This window comes from Hylobates moloch, unplaced genomic scaffold, assembly GCF_009828535.3.
Source record: "Hylobates moloch isolate HMO894 unplaced genomic scaffold, HMol_V3 SCAFFOLD_5, whole genome shotgun sequence".
Classification (NCBI taxonomy): domain Eukaryota; kingdom Metazoa; phylum Chordata; class Mammalia; order Primates; family Hylobatidae; genus Hylobates; species Hylobates moloch.
Window position 1 is genome coordinate 26,854,567 of NW_026652280.1, and position 19,311 is coordinate 26,873,877.

The 19,311-nt window shown below is 38.2% G+C and overlaps 1 protein-coding gene across 2 annotated transcripts in view; it reads right to left on the minus strand.

Moving 5' to 3' along the window:
* Positions 1-19,311, minus strand: part of DCC (DCC netrin 1 receptor) — a 1,201,126-nt gene that overhangs the window by 778,406 nt on the left and 403,409 nt on the right. For both annotated transcript variants that reach the window (XM_032152264.2, XM_058438331.1), the window contains exon 2: positions 3,939-4,259. In XM_032152264.2, coding sequence (XP_032008155.1) covers positions 3,939-4,259 — 321 coding nt within the window. The remainder of the gene's footprint in view (positions 1-3,938; positions 4,260-19,311) is intronic.

Below are 19,311 nucleotides of genomic sequence, written 5' to 3' on the forward strand. Positions count from 1 at the left end.
AACATGACATACTTTGCTAGATACACAGTGGAGGGGTGGTAGGAAAGCTTCATAGATAAGTTCAGCGCTGCTTCCCTTCTTCAGCTGTTCTCAATCTAGAGGACTAAATAGAAGTATACATGGCACAGAAACACTGCAGCATTTTAGATTAGAGCTAATTGGATAAAAATAAAATTCCCAAATTTCAGCCAGTATGATGAAGTTGCTTTCAAATGGAGATTTAATAGCCCAGGAATTCTTTAATGATAGAACTCAAAATGACTAGAAATACTGATAGTCAATAGCCTGTTACTTTGCAACTTTTAACAAAATGCTGGATGGAATGATAGTTCTTCGTTTATCTTTCCTACTTTCCTTCCCTCTCCAGCCAAGTGTGCACTCAATCCTTAAAGAGCAATTGAGAAGCTCCTAGAAAATAGGATGAATGGTGCATGGTAAGATCATTGTGTAAACTGTGCTGACTGATTAAAGACAGATTTCGTTTGCTACACTTCTTTTTATCAAAAGACACTTTGAGAAAGCAAAAATGGAAGAGGGACATTATTTAATATGGGCTCTATACAGCACCTGAGAGTACAAAACATTTTTTTGTTGTTGTTGTTTTACCCAAGCAAAGCCTACTGTTACCATTTAGTGGTGACTGGTTTATTGAGTGCTAATGCTTTAAAACTGAGATTAGATCAGGTCCATGGTCTTTATTACTGGGAAGATATATGCCGCTTGTGAATTCTAGTGGTTTGGCAATCTTAACCTCAGCAGACATAACATTGATGTATTCTGTGTTGCCAAACAGCATGGTAAGTGTTTAAAATGCTGTGAACAGCCTTATTGCCTTGAAATGATACAATCTAATATGAGATTGTAACTCAGTGACTGAATCCGTGTGCCTATCCTTGTACAGAATACTGAAGTCCAAGCCACTGTATTTTAATATCTCACAGAGAAGGAATTGTTCTTCATTTTGCTGCTGAAAGACAGCACATGTAAATGTGAATGTAGATTGCATGAAGACTGAAACTGCAATGTAACAGGCCATTTTCATTAACAGTGCATAGGCAGCTGCCTTTCGTAATAAGGCATCAAAATATCAGCCTGCTTCATTCAAATCAGCAGACCTCCTCTGGCCTTGTGGACAACTGATGGGTGGGATCTATGAGGCCAGTAATTCTCTAGTGACTGAAAGTCAAATTGTCAACTTTCCACTTCATTTAGAACATTCTGAGAAAGCTGCTGTTACCAAATCTGAAGCATTTATTCCACTTGTTTCTCCTAATCAATCATAATTAACATTAACATTCAGTTCTCTCTACAATTTATGCTCATCAATCAAATTTCAGACACCCATCACTCCAAGGTTCCAGTTACTTTATAGCCTTGATTTTCATGTTCAGGATGTCACCTGGCCCGTCTCCTGAGTAGAGGGGGTTTTCTGCATCTGCACCTCAGTCTGTCATTGCTAAAGCAGACCAGGGACACTTCGAGGTAGAGTGACCCACTGTCCTGGTTTTACCTGGCACTGAGGTGGCTTCCCAGGATATGGGACTTTCAAGTGCAAAAACCAGGTCAGTCCAAAGAAAAGCAGAATGGCTAGCCAGTCTACCTCGAGGTAAAATCTGGCTTAACTGACTATGGAAAACTCTGCCTTCATCAGTTTGGTTGGCTATCACGAAGTATCGTGGAGTGGGTAGCCTGTAACCAATAGACATTGATTTCTCAAAGTTCTGGAGGCTGGAAACCTGAGATCAGGGTGCCAGCATGATTGGCTTCTGATGAGAGTCCTCTTCTGGGTTGCAGATTACAGACGCCTCATTGTATCCTCACATGGTGAAACGAGCAGGGGTGTTCTGTGGTTCCTTTTATAAGGGCACTAATCACATTCATGAGGGCTCCACCCCATGATCTAATTATCTCTCAAAGGCTCCACCTCCCAGTGCTATTACATTGGGGGTTAGAATTTCAATATACACATTTTAGAGAGAAATAACATTCAGTCTACAGAGTTCTTAGTGGAGAAAAGAAGCTACAGAAGAGTGGTTTGAAGCTACATATGGGAATTAACCACATATCTATGAGATGTAATTCTTTATAGCACCGCCTGACAAAATCACATCTTTCAGATTTCAACTTTCTCAAACCCTCACTAGGAGAGTGCATGAGGGAGTGATGATTCTGCCCAATTGTCCTGTTATTGATGAAAATGAGTTATTCTGATCAGTCTTCCAAGATGAGACTAGACTAAGTAGGACCTGGGAAAGAAAACCCATAACAAATGACTAAACAGCCTATGATTCAATTTTGTTTTTACTGAGAACTAAAGATTACATTGAAAGCAGCCCTTTAAATCTGCTTACCCATTCATAACTTAAATTTATTTCAAGTTGGATCTGCTTGCCTTGCTTTATGGTCAATATAAAAGTTAAAAAAAAAAACAGGTTTTGGTCAAATCATTATAGAAACAAGTAAAAAAACTGATTCTTCACTTTGCAGGTCTAACATTTCAGGGGCCAACAGAAATAATTATGAGCTACCTTCTAACCAGAAGAGTGGGGCAGAAATAGCAATATCATGGGTTCCGGAATGGTCAGTACCATTTTTTCAGGGTCTACATGACTTCAGTGTATCCAGGTGAAAACAAAAACTGTTCATCTTATTACTCAGCTGTTGAGCCAACATGTTACCAAGCATTAAGAAATTTGGAAGCACTAGGAGGAATTTTTATTTCTTACTTGAGATGTATATGTTGTAGGCCATGCCACTATAATTAAAATAAAATTTACTCTTCTTAAGGCCCAACAACAAAAAAATTGACTCTGCAAAAGTTTAGCATTTAATGAAGCTGTGAAGTAAAATTAGCAAATTATACTTTCTAATATTTTTCCATTAATGAGAAGTCCTCCCTTAGATATAAGTAGTAAGTCAACTTGAAACAGTTTTGTTTAAAAAAAAATCTCATAACATTATGCAGCCAGTTGAGGTCCTATGACTGTTTTCTAAGCTAATTTAAGGAGAAAGGTTAGTCAAAACAATGAGAGAATAAACATGAATCTTTTCACATCTTTCCTTTTTCTTAAAAATGTGCATTGTTGGTGAAAATGTAAATTAGCCATTATGAAAAATGGTTATGTAGCTTTCTCAAAAAACTAAAATTAGAATTACCATATGATACAACAATCCCACTTATGGGTATATATCCAAAGGCATTGAAATGAGAGTGTATAAGAGATATCTATACTCCATGTTAATTGCAGCACTATTCACAACAGCCAAGATGTGGAATCAATCACGAATGGGTGAATGAGTAAAGAAAATATGATATATATATATATGTATATATGATATATATACACACACACAATGGAATACTATTCAGCCTTTAAAAAGAGTAAATCCTGTTATTTGTGATAACACAGATGAACCTAGAGTATATTATGCTAAGGGAAACATGCCAGGCACTGAAAGAAAAATACTGCATGATCTCACTTACAGGTAGAATCTATTATAAAAAAGTCAGACTCATAGAACTAGAGAGAAGAATGGTTACCAGAGGCTTGGGAAGATGGGGCGTGGTAAGGAATGGAAAGATGTTTGTCAAAGGGCACAAGGTTTCAGTTAGAGAGAAGAAATAAGCTTTTAATATCTATTGCACGGCATAGTATATATCAAAATTGCTAAAAGAGTAGATTTTAAATGTTCTCACCACAGAAAAGAGATAAGTATGTGGTGACAGATATGTTAATTAGCTTGATATAACCACTCCACGATGTATACATACATCAAAACATGACATTGTACCTCATAAAAATATATAATTGTCAATTTAAAATTTAAAAGATTTTAAAAATGTACATCATTTCCACAAAACTTATTTTCTTATCCCCAAAAAAGAATAAGAAGAAGAGAGGAAGGAGGAGGAGGAAGAGAAGGAAGAATCCACCTACCTGCTACTGCAACTTTTGCTGTCCGACTAATAATTGAGCCAGAATCTCCTAAAGATGCCTCACATTGGTAAAGTCCCTCATCTGGCTTGTGGTGTCTGGAATGAAGGATGTTTTGTATCAGCAGAGACCCATTTGAAAGTTGCTGCTTCCTTTCATCCATTCCCAAGGCCAGATGGATGCCATCTTTCTTCCACTTGATCACGGGAACTCCTCGGTCAGACTCCGCGGAGCAGTCGAGAAGAACATTTCCTCCCCGCATTGTGACGGCATCAGAAGGTTCTGAGAGGAAGCGCAGTGCTGTGAAAGCTTTAATTTGAAAACCTGAAACAAGAGAGCACAGGGAAATATGTTCATGTATTCAAATAAATCTCAGGCTTAGATTCCCTGTCTTGTCTTTATAAAGCTTTTCACAAAAGCTGAGGGCTTTGAACAATGTCCAAGAATAAATAAAAACTAAAATCAAGGATATTATGTTAAATAAGCAAAAAAGTACCCAGTCGAGGTAACCATAATTAAGAAAACAATTGGCTCCCAAAGTTAATGTTATGAGAAATTACAAATTCATATGAATCCTAGCATGCTTATTACCACATATCAGTCAGTACATGAAAATTTAGACAGAAAAAACTAATATTTTCCAAATAAAACTAGATATTTTAAAATAGCAATAGTTATTAGTGTGGTAGCTAAGATTTTTGGGGAGACTATTTCTATCTCTTCATTCTGATTATGGCATCCATTGAAATTTTAAAAAAATCCAATCAGATACAGTGTTCTATAAGAATAAAAGTCAACTCTGAACAGCATGGGCAAAGTTATTTAGGACAAAGCTCAGGTGGGTTTTAAAATAGGTAAATCCCACTGGCAGAAGCAAGTCAATAAAGCTACTACCTAAAATCACAAATCCCTGAAGGGTCTTAATTTTCATCCAAATGTTTCTCATGGGCTTGGAAATCTAAATAAATATTACAGTTGAATTTTTTTCATAAATGTAAATGAACATAAAGAATCAACAAGGGTAATAGAAACTCATTTAAGAATCTTGAGGGGAGGAAGGGAAGTATAATCAGTGAAAGTATATTGTTTTCGAAGCTGGCAGTATAGCATTTGATGGAATACTCACATGTTGAGTCAAAGACCTTGACAAGGTTTCAGGAGGTCATTGGCTCCACCATTTGCTCAGACAGGTGTATACTTAAATGATTCAAGTCAAATTACTTCCAATTTCATTTTGAACAATCTTTGGGGCTAGAGATTCTATAGTGTCCCTTGGTATCTTGTTTTCAATATTTAATCATTTTAAGAGTCTAACTGAATTTTCTTGCTGATGTTTAATCCCATTTTCTCCTGAAACACCTTGTGTGAAAATGCAGAAGAGATGGACATTTTCTTTAAGAGCCCTTTGTTTGAAACAGCATTTCATTTCTTAAAAAATACCACCTAAATTATATTTTAGTCTTCATTTTTTTTTCAGGATAGCAACCTCGACTTCATTAGCTTCCTTAATTTTTCTGTAATGGGAACACTTTTAGTTGTACTTTGTAAAATCATTCCAATCTGTCATTTAAAAGGCAGGCATCTAGAGTGCAGGTAATCCATATTCTCATAAGAGGTTAACTCATGCTGGTTCTGATGGACAGAACTATTTCTATCTTTGTACACCCCATTTTCCAGTGAAGAGAAAGCAGAACAGCTTCTTATGGTTTCTCCCTGGTTTTATTTGCTTCATTCCTGCATACTCAATTTTTCTAAAACTTACGTTTGAAGTCTGTTATTTTGCCCAATGATGTCTTGTGTCACTCACTGTCATATAATCATTCCTTTCACCTTGGCCACTCACTCAGAAAGCATCTGGAACTTTGCTTGAATTAATATAAATTGTAAAATAATGGTGAGCACATAACTCTACTATAGATGATATTGATAAAGATCCCAGATGACAGCAGCCTGGTGTCTTTATTTTCAAATAAGCTCCTTCTCCCCACAGATCCTTTTGGTGTAGCCAACCCAATTATAGTACAACCTGTTCTTCTAGCGGGAAGTACATTGAATTGGGTGTCTGGATATCTAGCCTTAGGTCTTGGCTTTATCACTTCAAAATTCATGACTCAGAAAGGTCTTTCAAGCCCTCAGAAACTCAGTTCCTTCATCTGCAAAAATTAAGAAGTTGAACTAGATGATCTCTAAGATCAACATCTAGTTTGGAGGCTTTTAGAGCAAGATTGAGTTGAGAGCATCTGTCAAATGAACCCTGCTCTAAGCTTGCTGAATCAATGCAGGCTAATTTTGCTGAAAATGCCTTTCCCATGTCTACGTGATCTCTTCCTCTACCAGAAAAGAAACACAAGCTAGCAAACCTGGCTTGAGAAACACTAAGGATGAGACAGCAGAAAGAAGTTCTAATGTCCTTGAGTGCCAAGATATTTTACTAGAGTAATACCCACAATTTCCATACAAGTAGCATTAATAAAGAAGAAATAAATTTGAAATTCAAGACCAGGCAACTATATTAGAAAGCATTTATTGCTTTTTTGTTCTTCCTGGGGTCTATATTTTAAACACAATCTCATGTTGAGCACCTTATTTATGTCACAGAACACAAAATACATTTAACACAGCTGTTTATGACAACATGTTAATGAGCATATGTGCCCATTATCACAATAAATAATCCACTTAGTCTGAAACAAGGAGGTTATGACAGTTTTCAGTGCTGTGAGTACATAGATCAACTTTTCTTCAACACAATTACCCTTGCAGTTCAATGGCAATTTGAGCTTTTTGTAACAATTATATTTTGAATATATGGTTTTGGGATATAGGCACCTCACTGCTTTAAGTAACTTGCATTAGTGATTAGTTTTATAGAAAAGATGGATCCTGGTGAATCAAGTTAATTGAGAAATAGTAGATATGATTCTATTGGTCTCCTTTTCTAAGTTTCAGCTCATGTTAGTGACAGTGGCAGGAGGCAGACAAATTCCCAGGCAGACAGGAGTGGGTCCCCAGTGAAACCCAACCTTCAAGCCAAAAAAAGCCTAAAGCCTGAAAACTGGGCTGCTGGTTCTGAATGGAGTCTGTAACCAGAGTGAGAACTTCTGTTCCTGTTTGCCTGTTCTTTCCTGATTGGTTCTTTCTGAATAATTCTTTTTTTTTTTCCTTTATTTTGGGCGATGGAGTCCGGCTCTGTCTCCCAGGCTGATGCTATCTTGTCTCACTGCAGCCTTCGCCTCAGGCGACTCTCCTGCCTCAGCTTCCCCAGTAACTGGGATTACAGGCATGTGCCACCACACCTGGCTAATTTTTGTATTTTCAGTAGAGACGGCCATGTTGGCCATGGTTGGCCAGGCTGGTCTCGAGCTCCTGACCTCAGTTGTTCCGCCTGCCTCAGCCTCCCGAAGTGCTGGGATTACATGCATGAGCCAATGGGCCCAGCCTGAATAATGCTTTTTAACCAATCCAATATTGTCTTTTCCATGACTACCTACAGCTTGCACCTCCCACATTCTGAGCCTATAAAAACTCCAGATTCAGCCACACCTGGGGACTACCCACTGCAGATCACCTCTCCGCCCAGAGATGTTCTGTCACTCAGTAAAACTTTTCTCCGCCTTGCTCACTCTCCAGTTATCCACGCAACCTCATTCTTCTTGGATGCAGGACAAGAACCCGGGACCCACTGAACAGCAGGTGCAAAAGGAGCTGTAACACTGTAGCCCTCCAGCCTTCCACTGCTGCCCGAGTGGCCACCCAAGACGACAAGAAGCGGCAGTGGGGCCGGGCCAGCCCAAGAGCTGTGGGCCACAGTGGGGCAGCAGGACTGAATGAGCTGTAACACAAAGGAGACAAAACACACTCCTGCCCACCTCCTGCCCCGTTCACTGTGCTGCATGTGAAAGGAAGGAGAGAAGAGCTGCAACCCTTCTGGAGGCGCAGACCTTGGGACTCCCTGAGCCAGAGCTCTGACACACCCTTGTTTGCTGGGCTATGGGAACAAACAAACGGTGACATGCTGTAACACCCTTTTGGGGCTCTGTGGTTGTTGGCGTCTCTAAGTTTTTTGGGTGTCACCGTGTTCCCCAAGTCCAGACACCAGCATCGAAGGCAGAATTTGCTTGCAGTATGCCTGGTCCAGCTGCCGCCTCACAGGGAACCAGCGCTTGTGCCGGCACCTAAATCTGCCCGCCGCACTGCAGCAGCTGGCGCACCTGGCTCTGTGCCGTGGCTGGATTCCGTACTCACTCACTCACACACCGCTCACCGCTCCATGCCTGGCACGCCTATGGTGGGCGTGGGATCAGGGGTCGTAGCAGCAGCCGACCGCAGCCTGTCAGACTGAGTGGGCAGAACCAGCCCAGCGGCCAGCTCGGAACCCAGTGAGGCCCAGGCAGGAGTGCTGCGTGTTGTGGAAGATTTCCAGCTGGCGAAGCGGCACTGACAAATACCCTGTGTCATCAGGCAAGGCTACCTTCAACTTCCTTGTATTTCACACAAGGCTAAGAAGTGTCCCACGAATACATTACATTGACATCAATTTAGATCCCCCTCAACTCTTTCTCTTAGCGTACTGGTTCCATTTGGAGAGATTTTGCCCACCAGTATACAATTTCTTAATATAAAATAATTTTATAAAATGACTTCATCCAAGGATTAATCTTAAATCAACTACGCTGATTTAATGTATGAAGAGAGGAAGACAGAGATGATAAAACTGAAGAAGACAAGAAGCAGAAATAACTTTGGAGCCTGTGGCTGAAAAAGTTGTAGTCTGGATTTAGGTACTCAGAGTTCAATCAAAGTGTAGAGCTCCTGGAAAACGCATGAAAGGAGGTCATGGGAAGGCAACAGAAGAACTCATTTTGAGAATCAAAACTCAACTTCCTATTTTACAATGCTGCAGAGAATTTTTCATTAGAGTTACAACGGTGAGGATTTCATCCAGGAGAAAACCTAATGGAGAAGTTTATTTTGTTTGGTTTTATTTTTAAGATGTCCAGTGGCCATTCCCTTGAACCCTCAAATAGTTACATTTCCAATCCTTGCTTCATAAAGAAAGAAATCCTTTTAACTTTGCCATAAAATTACTTAAGGCAACTATAATATATTGTGGAGAAATCGACCGGAAAGCTCCAAAATCCCATCCATTAAGAAACTTACACAACAGAGTCTGACATCAGAGTTCACCATAAAAATGAGTGTTTCCATCTCTCTCTCTCTCCAAATGTTGGTTTGGGAAGATTTCTAAATCTTTGGTTAAAATATAGGGATAAAGCTATATATGGATTTAACTATTGGCTAGCTTTTCTTATCTATAATGGTTTGAAGAAAAGTAATTAAGTGTCAGATCATCATTGGGCCTTCTCCGCCTCCTCCTCCTCCCCTTACACTTCCTCCTTCTCCACCTCCTCTTTCTTCTTCTCCTGCTTTTTTTTTTTTTTTTTTCTGTAAAATGATAGTTTGTAAGCAGATACCAAGATAGCAAAACCTTCCATGCTTCCTGATGAGGATATAAAAGAAGGCCTACCCTTGAGGAATGATCCAAAGGAGAACTTTTATTATCTATTTGTTTTAGTTTTCTCAGACATAAATAAGCATCAGAAATAACACTGCCAAAGACATTTCAGGTTTATATTAATTATCTATACATAGAGAATATTCTTAATGTATTTTAGAAACTCACCAAAATGATCAAATAGTACAATTATTTCTCTAAGCTTAGTCCCTTTGTGCTTGCTCTCTTTATCATATTCTTCTTAGTTCCAAAGACCATTCAGTCGCAGAGGCAAACTAACTTAAAATGAGGCTTTTAAGGTATGACATTTCATCTACAATATCAAACATTGTTAAGTGTAAAAAATAATTCTCTGTGGAGTCAGAAATATCTTTCCAGGTCCAAAATGTAAAAGCTTCTGGGTAAGGCAATAGAAACTCAAAATGAAATTTATAAAAAGTAGCATGGAAGTGGGGAAAAAAGCTCCTACAAGATTTTGAGATTAGAAAATGTCATACAAATCCCCATAGAACTTGCTATGCATAATTTTATCACTTAAAATTACACAAACTTTCATTTTGGGATGCTTAGAGTTTCTGATGATCCCTGAATCTTCATATCAACCCAGAAAATCATGCCACTATCATCTCTTCTCAGAAATACATGCTACCACATTTGCTTCTTTTTGCTTAAGACAAATAAAGATAACTCCATTGAAGGAAATAAAAATAATTCTATGGATGATGCAATATAATCTACTTTCAATTTATCAAATATCAATTACATGTACAACTGTAATTCTGGTCTTTAGCACTGGAAAAAAATTATAATACTTGTGAGGCTATGCAATGGAGCAGGAAATTTAAAAAACAAAAACAAACAAACATGAATTAACAGAATCTCTAATCATACGTTAACTTCACTGGGTTTAGTATATCAGAATATAAATTCTGAAACAGTGGTTCTCAAAGTACAGTCCCTAGACTAGCAATAGCAACACCTCCTGGAAAACTGCTGAAAATGCACAATGTTAAGTAGAATAATGGTTACTAGAGGCTGGGAAGGGTGGGGAGGGGATAGAGAGAGGTTGCTTAAGGAATACAAAATTACAGTTAGACAGGAGGAGTAAGTTCTAATGCTCTATAGCACTGTATGGTGACTAAAGTTAACAATAATTTGTGAACATTTTCAAATGGCTGGAAGAGATGATTTTGAATGTTCCCAACCCAAACAAATGATAACTATTTGAGGTGATAGATATGCTAATTAGTCTGATTTGATCACCAAACATTGTATACATGTAATAAAATATCAGCCTATATCCTATAAATGTGTGCAACTATTATGTGCCAATTAAAAATAAAAATACATTTAAAAATGCACAATTCTAGGCCCTGCCCCATACCTACCCAATCAGAAACTGTGGCAGTAGAGCCCAGCAATCTGTACTTTAAGAAGTCTTCCAGGGAATTCTCACGTTAACTAAAGCTCTAGAACTTTGCTCCAAAACATCTGGTGGCCTGGATTGGAGCAAGGGGGTTCTTGTGTCCCTTGTACTATCTTGTCATGATTTTTCATATTTGAGGAATTTGTGTAATTTGGGTTGATTATTTTTCTAAGTAAGTAGGTGAACTTAGAAGGATAATCTAGAAAGGCAAATAATTGAACACTTATTTCAACACATGTTTTATTAATATTTATTATATATTTCTCTTTGAAAGGCTGAAGTGGAGAAAGGATCAAAAAAGAGGGCTATTGTTTACAATACCTAATCTTTCCTCTATTACAACCAGCACACTGTTTGGGCCCCAAATGGCCTTACTCCATTAAGCAAAATTAAACTTCCATGGTCATTTGGACATGTAGAATATTCCTTGGAATATTCTCGATTCTTCACCTAAGGGACTATAAGAGGATTTATTCTAAACAGCGAAAATAACTACAATCCTCTTCCAAAAGAAGTTTGGGTTCATCCAGTATTCTTTATCACATTGCCTTTCTTTTATTCCATTTTAGTTCCACAGTATAATCATAGACACTTACCAGGCTGATCTGCCCCTTAGTCTAGTTCAGTTAATAGCCATTTTACTGTGCTGTAGCCTGAGGGTGTGCTTTGTGTATTTCCCATTAATGGAAGACTTTAATTTCCACTAGACCAGAGAGAGAAAGTGTACACTCACCAAAGGACCAGCACCTATGACTATTGGGGTTCCTGTGAAGCACTGGTGCCATTTTATTCACTTTGATAAGACATTAAAAAAAATTGGCAGAACACATGGTCATATTTTTAAAAGATTATGTTCATTCCGCAGTTGCCAGAGACTAACATTTTAAAGCCATTTAAGACAAATTTTTATTACTAAAAGTTGCAAATCAGAAATGAATTAAGTTATGTGGAATTAATTCCTGAACTTAAATAATGTAAAAAAAGGCTGATCAGGAAAGAAAACATATGCATTTTACTACGGGAATTTATTAAGGATCATTAAAATATAGGGAAGCTATGGATGAAAATTTAAGTGAAAATTTAAAAGGAACAGTCAAATTCCTCCCTCATCAGAGTCACCAGACTTAGTAAACAAAAATTAAGGACACAAGTTATATTAGAATTTCATATGAAAAACAAATTTAGTATAAATTTTAGTATAAACATGTCCTAAACACTTATACTAAATATTGCATAAGACCTACTTATACTAAAATATTATTTGTTATTTACTCAAGATCAAATATAACAGAGCATCCTGTATTTTATCTGAGAAACCTATCCTCCATGAAATTCCTTCTTAAGACCATAGCTAAAGTAAGCAACTAGCAAATAAATTCCTACTATGCTCCTCAGTTGTCACATATCTAGAGAAGAGTAAATTCTTGGAAAGCTAGCATGACTGAATCAGGAAAAGTGATTTTAGTGTCAGGACATTTGCTGACCAAGTGCAACACCACCAAATATTCTCAGCAAAAGGGTGCTGAACCGATTTGCTCTTGACACCCTGATTCTTCTTTTTCTCTTCCTTTACAAGGAACTAAATTTGGAAATATAAAGGTAAGATGTGGAGTTCACGAAGCAACTGTCCCAGCTGAAATCTCTTAGTGAGTCCACACAGAGGCTCCACATCTGACATTCCGAGCACATGGCATCTTCCACAAAGCTGAAGAAGCTTTGCAGAGATCTGAGGTTTTTAAAGGGCAAGAAGTGTGTGCCCCAGGCAACTGCCTGAGTGTCCTCTGGCTAAATCCAATGGTAAAGAACAATAATAAGGGCTAAGTTGGAGCGGGAGAGTAACTTCCTCATTCCTTTGTTGCCCCAAGAGCTAACTCTCTAAGCCACGGTTTGATTTTGCTGTGTGATACTGGGGCAAATTGTAATGAAATTTTTTTTCCAGCCCAACAAGTAACATTTCCGGACATGTAGGTTATCATGCCCCAGGTCTCATACAAAATTAACACTAAAAAGAGAAACTTTGAGGTGTTGCTTAATCTGCCCTGGGTTTGAGCCTTCTTCCCTCTCAGTTTGATAAAATAGAAGCTAGCTTTCTCTTCCATGTTTTTCATCAGTCTTTCTCTAAGTAGAGAGAGGGATGGCATTTTATAAATGCAGAACTGTCAGCTAAAACACTAAGAAGTGTTCTCGTGAGTATTTAGAAAAAGTGTGATTTAAGGAGTACCCAGTGCATGAGATCATCTCCATTTTGATGGCAGCCAAGTAGACAAGCTTTGGTGATGCCATTTATTGTGAAGTGACCGATCAACTTTTAGAAACCTCTTATTAAGTTACCCATATTTAGTGTACACAATACAAAAATATGGACATAAAATCATATATCATAATAATTGTCCATAACCTTGCTTATCCAATAATGATCATTTTAACCGAAACTGTTAAAGTTTCTGTGCATTTCCTTCCAGGAAATTATTTATTTCTTCATTTATAATGATTTGCTTCATTATCCACATGGATGTGATCATATTTTATATTCAAATTTGATACTTGTTATTTTAAGGATCCTTCTATGCCCATTCTTAATTGGATTGTTTTCGGTTACGTTTTCTCAAAGGGGAATTCATTCATGCTATGTGTCATAGTTCTCACTCCTACTTGGAAAATTGCCTTCTTTTCAGTGGCACATTTTTTGTAGCACTTTGTCAGTAAGCCTATTAAGTTTGAAATTTTGCTTTAAAGGCCAAAGGAAAAATATTACATTGACAAAATGCAATTGAAATAATAAACTTTGTAATATTATTTTGTTTTTACTGTAATGCTTAGCAGTGGTGTAAAAGATCTTTAAAACATCTTCATGCCATTCCTTCATCTATCTAATATTTATTGAGCACCTACTGCATCAGGCATTATTCAAGGCTGGGAACAAACAGCCTTGAATAATCCCTAATAAACAGCCTAATAATCCCTATCCTTCTAGGTTTTATATTCTAGTAGGAAGGAACAGACAGTAAAGAACTAACTGAGCAAATATGTACAATGTCAGAAGAGACTAAGTGCTATAGAAGAAAATCAAGAGGGAAAGGAAGGAGTTGTGGGATTTGGAGAAGGTTTCATAGAGGAGGGCAAGACTTGAGCAAAGACCTGAATATTGTGAAGAAGGATATTGTCATAGTCTGCTTCAGCTGCCATAACAAAATACCATAGATTGGGTGGCTTAAAAAGATTTATTTCCGACAGATTTAGAAGCTGGGAAGTACGGGATCCAGGTGTTAGCAAGGCAGGTCTCATTCTCAGGCATCTTTTCTTGGCTAGTAGGTGGCCACTATCTCACTGTGTGCTCACATGACCTCTTTGTTCGTGGGGAGACAGAGAGCTGGATGTCTCTTCTTCTTCTTATAGGAAAAGTAATCCTGTCGTGGGGGACTTACCTTTATGATCTTGTCCAACCCGAATTATCTCCCCAAAGTCCCACCTCTTAATACTATAACATTGGGGGTTAGGATTTTGATACATGAATTCTGGGGGATGCAAACCCTCAGTTCATCACAGACGTGGAGCAGATATATAGGGGAAGAACATCGCAGGCAGAGGATGCTAAGGCACCCAGGCAGGTGTGACCAGCCCATCCCAGGAATAGCTGGGTTGGACTGAATGAGAGAGTTCCAGCAAGCAAGGTCTGAGGGCTCACAGTGAGATTGAATGGGACCTCATAGGCAAGTGAAAGAATTTTGCTTTAACTCTGTCAAATTTACAGAAGGGTTTCAATAAGGAGAGCAAAAAGGTCCAATTTATGTTTTAAAGTAGTAGTTGTCAATGGAGGAACAATTTTGTCCCCTAGGACATTTCTGGCGATGTCTGGAGGCATTTCTGGTTATCACAACTGAGAGGGGTGCTACTGGCATCCACCGTGTAGAGGGATGTAGCACATCCTACAATGCACAGGTCAGGCCCTCATAAGAACAAATTCCCCATCCCAAAACATCGGTAGTGGTGAGGATGAGAACCCCTGTTTTAAAGGATCATTCTGGTTGCTGTTTTGAGAATAGTGGTCATTGGAAGAAGCAGAGAAACTAGATTGGAGGCTATTTCCATTGTTCAGGTGAGAAATGATGAGATTTGGCCTAAGGTATTGCAGTAGAGGTCATGAGAAATGGTTATATTCAGGACCCATTTTTAAAGATAGAGTCAATAGGGTTTTGAGGGATGAGATGAGGGTAGCTCAAAAAAGAAAAGAGCCCCAGAAGACTCCAAGGAGATTAACAGAGCAATTTATGTAATTTATATGAAAAAAGAAGGCACTTTCAATTGCAAAAGAAAGCTCCCAGCACAGGGGTCAGGAGACCTGAGTTCTTTGTCTGATCTGCCCCTCATTAGCCTTCTAAGTGTGGGCTACACCACTGGGAATCAATTCACTTATTAATAAAACAAGGAGGCTGGACTAAATCACTTCAAGTCATCTTCAGCTCTAATATTATAAAAGTCTATGAGTTCACACCTATTAACTTTACTACTTACAGAAAAAAATTACCCTCAAATTTAGGAGGGAATTTGTTATACTAAGAGATTTGCTATAATCACCCTCTGATCAGTTTATCACAGGCTGAAACAAGACCACAAAAAGTACAGTTACTGAAGGTGCCAAGAGACCAAGAACCTATCTCATTATCCATAAAATAGAGTCTAATCTTTTCTTTTGAAGATAAAAGACTGCAGAGGTCACTCTGCTGACAAAGCGCAGGCTGCTTTATTATGATTCATGAGAAATGAAGTATTCATCTTGTGGAAACTCCTATTACAAATACGAAGGATTAATTCCACAAAGGTCTGACAGGTCCAGGGAAAACCTTAAAAATTCAGCAAACCTCATGGTTGACATTGTGGCATAACTTCTGATGTGGGGACTCATCAGTGATAAAACATTTGTATTATAACAAGTCCAATTTTCTCAAGATAGAGGCCAAATAGTGGTTTTCATTAAAATGCTGTCATTCATTTTGTCATGATATTTACTGTGCCTTGTCTCAATAGAAAGGTGATATTTTTCTGCTTAGTCCATGAATGGCATCAAGAAGGAAAACCCACAGTGATAACAGAAACATTAGCTTTGGAACTAAGCACCAATGAGTTTTAAACTGCTCACGAGGTCAGCATTTATTATAGGACTTCTCAGATAAACTTGTTTTATAGATGGTGATTTAAGTTCCATGGGAGATGACTTGGGGAGCAAGAATGAAGCCTCTCTAGAAGGTCAGAACTGTAAGGGAATTTCCAGCATCTATCTGTGCAACTTATTCACGGTCTAATGTGAACCTCAAGGATGAAGGACCTATTCATGTGTCTTCACCTGAAGGAAACTAAAAGATGAAGAAATATGCATGCCTCTACTTAAAAGGGCTTACTGGATGCAGGCGTTGGTTGTTGCAAATTCCAAAAATATTCTAATTAGAGCCTTTCCTAGAATCCATATTCAGGACCCATTTTAAAGATAGCATCAATAGGGTTTTTGAGGGACTCTATGTGGGTTGTTCAAAAAAGAAAGAGCCCCAGATGATTCCAAGTAGATTAATAGAACAGTTTTTATAATGCATATGAAAACAGAAGGTATTCTCAATTGCAAAAGAAAGCTCTTGGTTAGTACCTTGGACCCACCATACTAGCAGGCAGGGGCCAGTGCCGATGGCATTCACATGGCCTCTGACATGGTGTGATTTCCAGTAGTACCTTAGAGCTAGTTATACATTTTAAGCCACACTGTAAACATAAATTCTCATCAGGTTCCTCTTTTACAAAAAAATGTAAATGGTAGACACAGGCCTGTGCAGAGACAGAAAGTCTTCACTGAATAGCAGTGACAGACTCAGCTCTCAGAAGTGATAGCCCTTTATTGTACCTCTCTTGTGGCTCTGATCTTCCTGTTGCAGATCATATTTTTGAGAATTTCTACCTTATTATGTTGCAAACTCCAAGGGAGCAAACATGAATCATACTTGTTTATTTCATACCACCCCTGGGAACCCTTGCCTATTTCAGAGGTATTTAACAAATACCTGTTGAATAACCAAACATAGATAGACAAAAACAAATAATTTGGAAAAATTTCTTCAATCCGTGAAAGAAAAATCATAACATATGTTTAAAAAAAATGGACCTAATTCTGCTAGGTTGGCTGTGAATGACTGAGACTACTCAGTACAGTCATGAGCTGCATAATAACGTTTTGGTTAATGATGGACTGCATGTACGATAGTGGTCTTATAAGATTGTAATGGAGCTGAAAAATTCCTATTGCCTAGTGACATCACAGCCATTGTAATGTAGTAGTGCAACACATTACTCACATGTCTGTGGTGATGCTACTATAAACAAACCTACTGTGCCAGTAGTATAAAATTCTAGCACATACAATTAGGAAGGCCGAGGCGAGAGGATCATTTGAGGTCAGGAGTTTAAGACCAGCCTGAGCAACATGTCAAGACTCCATCTCTACAAAAACTTTTTTTTAAAAAAAATAGCCAGGTGTGGTAGTGTGCACCTGTAGTCTCAGCAGGTTAAAGCAGGAAGACTGCTTGAATCCAGGAGGTTGAGGCTACATTGAGCCATGTTTGTGCCACTGCACTCCAGCCTGGGTGACAGAGTGAGACTTAGTCTAAAAAAAAAAAAAAAAGAAAAAAAGAAAATTAAAGGTTTATAGAGTAAAAATGTTACAGTAAGCTAAGGTGAATTTGTCATGGAAGAAAATAATTTTTAAAATAAATTTGGTGTAGCCTAGGCTTACAGTGTTTATAAAGTCTACAGTTAATACGGTAACTTCCTAGGCCTTTGCATTCGATTACCACTCACTCATTGACTCACTTCTCATCCCGCAAGCTCCATTCATGGTAAGTGCCATATACAAGCGCATCATTTTTAACCTCTTGTACAAAATATTTGCTGTGGCTTTTCTATGTTTTGATACACAAATACCAACATGCTACCTACAGTAACTGCCTATAGTATTTAGTACAATAACGTGCTGTACAGATTTGTAGTTTATGAGCAATAGGCTACACCATGCAACTTAGGTGTGTGTACCATCTAAAGTTTGTGTGAGGACACTCTATGATGCTTACACGATGACAAAATCACCTAACTACACATTTCTCAGCACGATTCCCATCATTAAGCAAGATGTGCCTGTGCTACTGTCAATAAAAACCATGCTTATCAGCATCTATACTGATAACATTTTCTGTCGTATTCTGAGACAGTGCTAAGGCAAACTTTCTATCAAGGGCCAGATAGCAAATTTTTTTGAGCTTTGTGGACCAAGAGGTAAAATTGAGGATAGTATATGGATACTTATGCTGCCATGTAAAAGATAACAATCTACAAATGATAAACCATTATTACAAAAACAGGCAGAGGGCCAAAGTTGGCGCTCCTTTGGGCTGTAGTCTGAGGACCCTGTTCTGAGGTGATACTGCTGATTCGCAGCGAGGGGCATTAAAGCTCAGAGCTGCCATCTTATGTTAAGCTCTCCTCAACACTCCATTCCTTTTGGTAATAGATTTAGCATTTATAAGCTTTAAAAGGTCGGTCTGTTGGCTGTGCATCCAGGTGAAGTTCTTTATCGTATTCATTCATTCACACTTATTATCATTATCAAACACCTACTAAATGTCTATTAGCTCTCTGGCTTCCTCATTCTCTCCAACAGTCCTCTAGTCCAGGGCCACAGAGCCTTTATTTCATTCCTCCCTCCTTGTCCCTGTCTTCACCACCTCTATATATGCCCACTGTATCCAAGGCTACTACTCCCTGCTGTACCTATTCCAGGGGCTTCACCAAATGTATTCCAATTACCTGTAGAAACATAAAACACATGCCATTTTCATATCATCCTGTCCTAAAGAACTCCCACAGGATGAGAAAATGGTCTAAGTGTGTTCTTAATCTTCCATGAAAATCATATTTAAGACGAAGATTTCTTTGGTTTTCTTCTTGAAATAAAGTCAGTACAGTCTAGCCCACTCTGCTGTTGCACAGTAGAGTTTTTTTTCATTGGCTTTAAAAAGATGTCTGGGTAACTGGAAGTCCTGCAGAGCTAGGGAATCGTCAAAGTATCACCAGTGGTGTCTTGTGGGGTCTTGGAGTTGTTTAACCACTATTTACCATTCCTGGTTGTGCTCCTATCCAGCTACTTTTCATTAATTTATCTTATTTGATCTTTAACAAATTCCTTTCACGTCGTCTCTAATATAAAAAAAATCAGTAAGACTCAAAGCAAAGACATGATCTCCTGAGCACCATTTAGGAATAGTAAAAGCCTAAAATTTATCTAAATAATAAACGGCAAGTCCCCCTGAATGATAGAGACTATAAATCCATCGAGGGGTTCAAGTGTTGTCATAAAATATTCAGAACTAAATTTATATACAATTTTAAGACAGAAAGCCAAA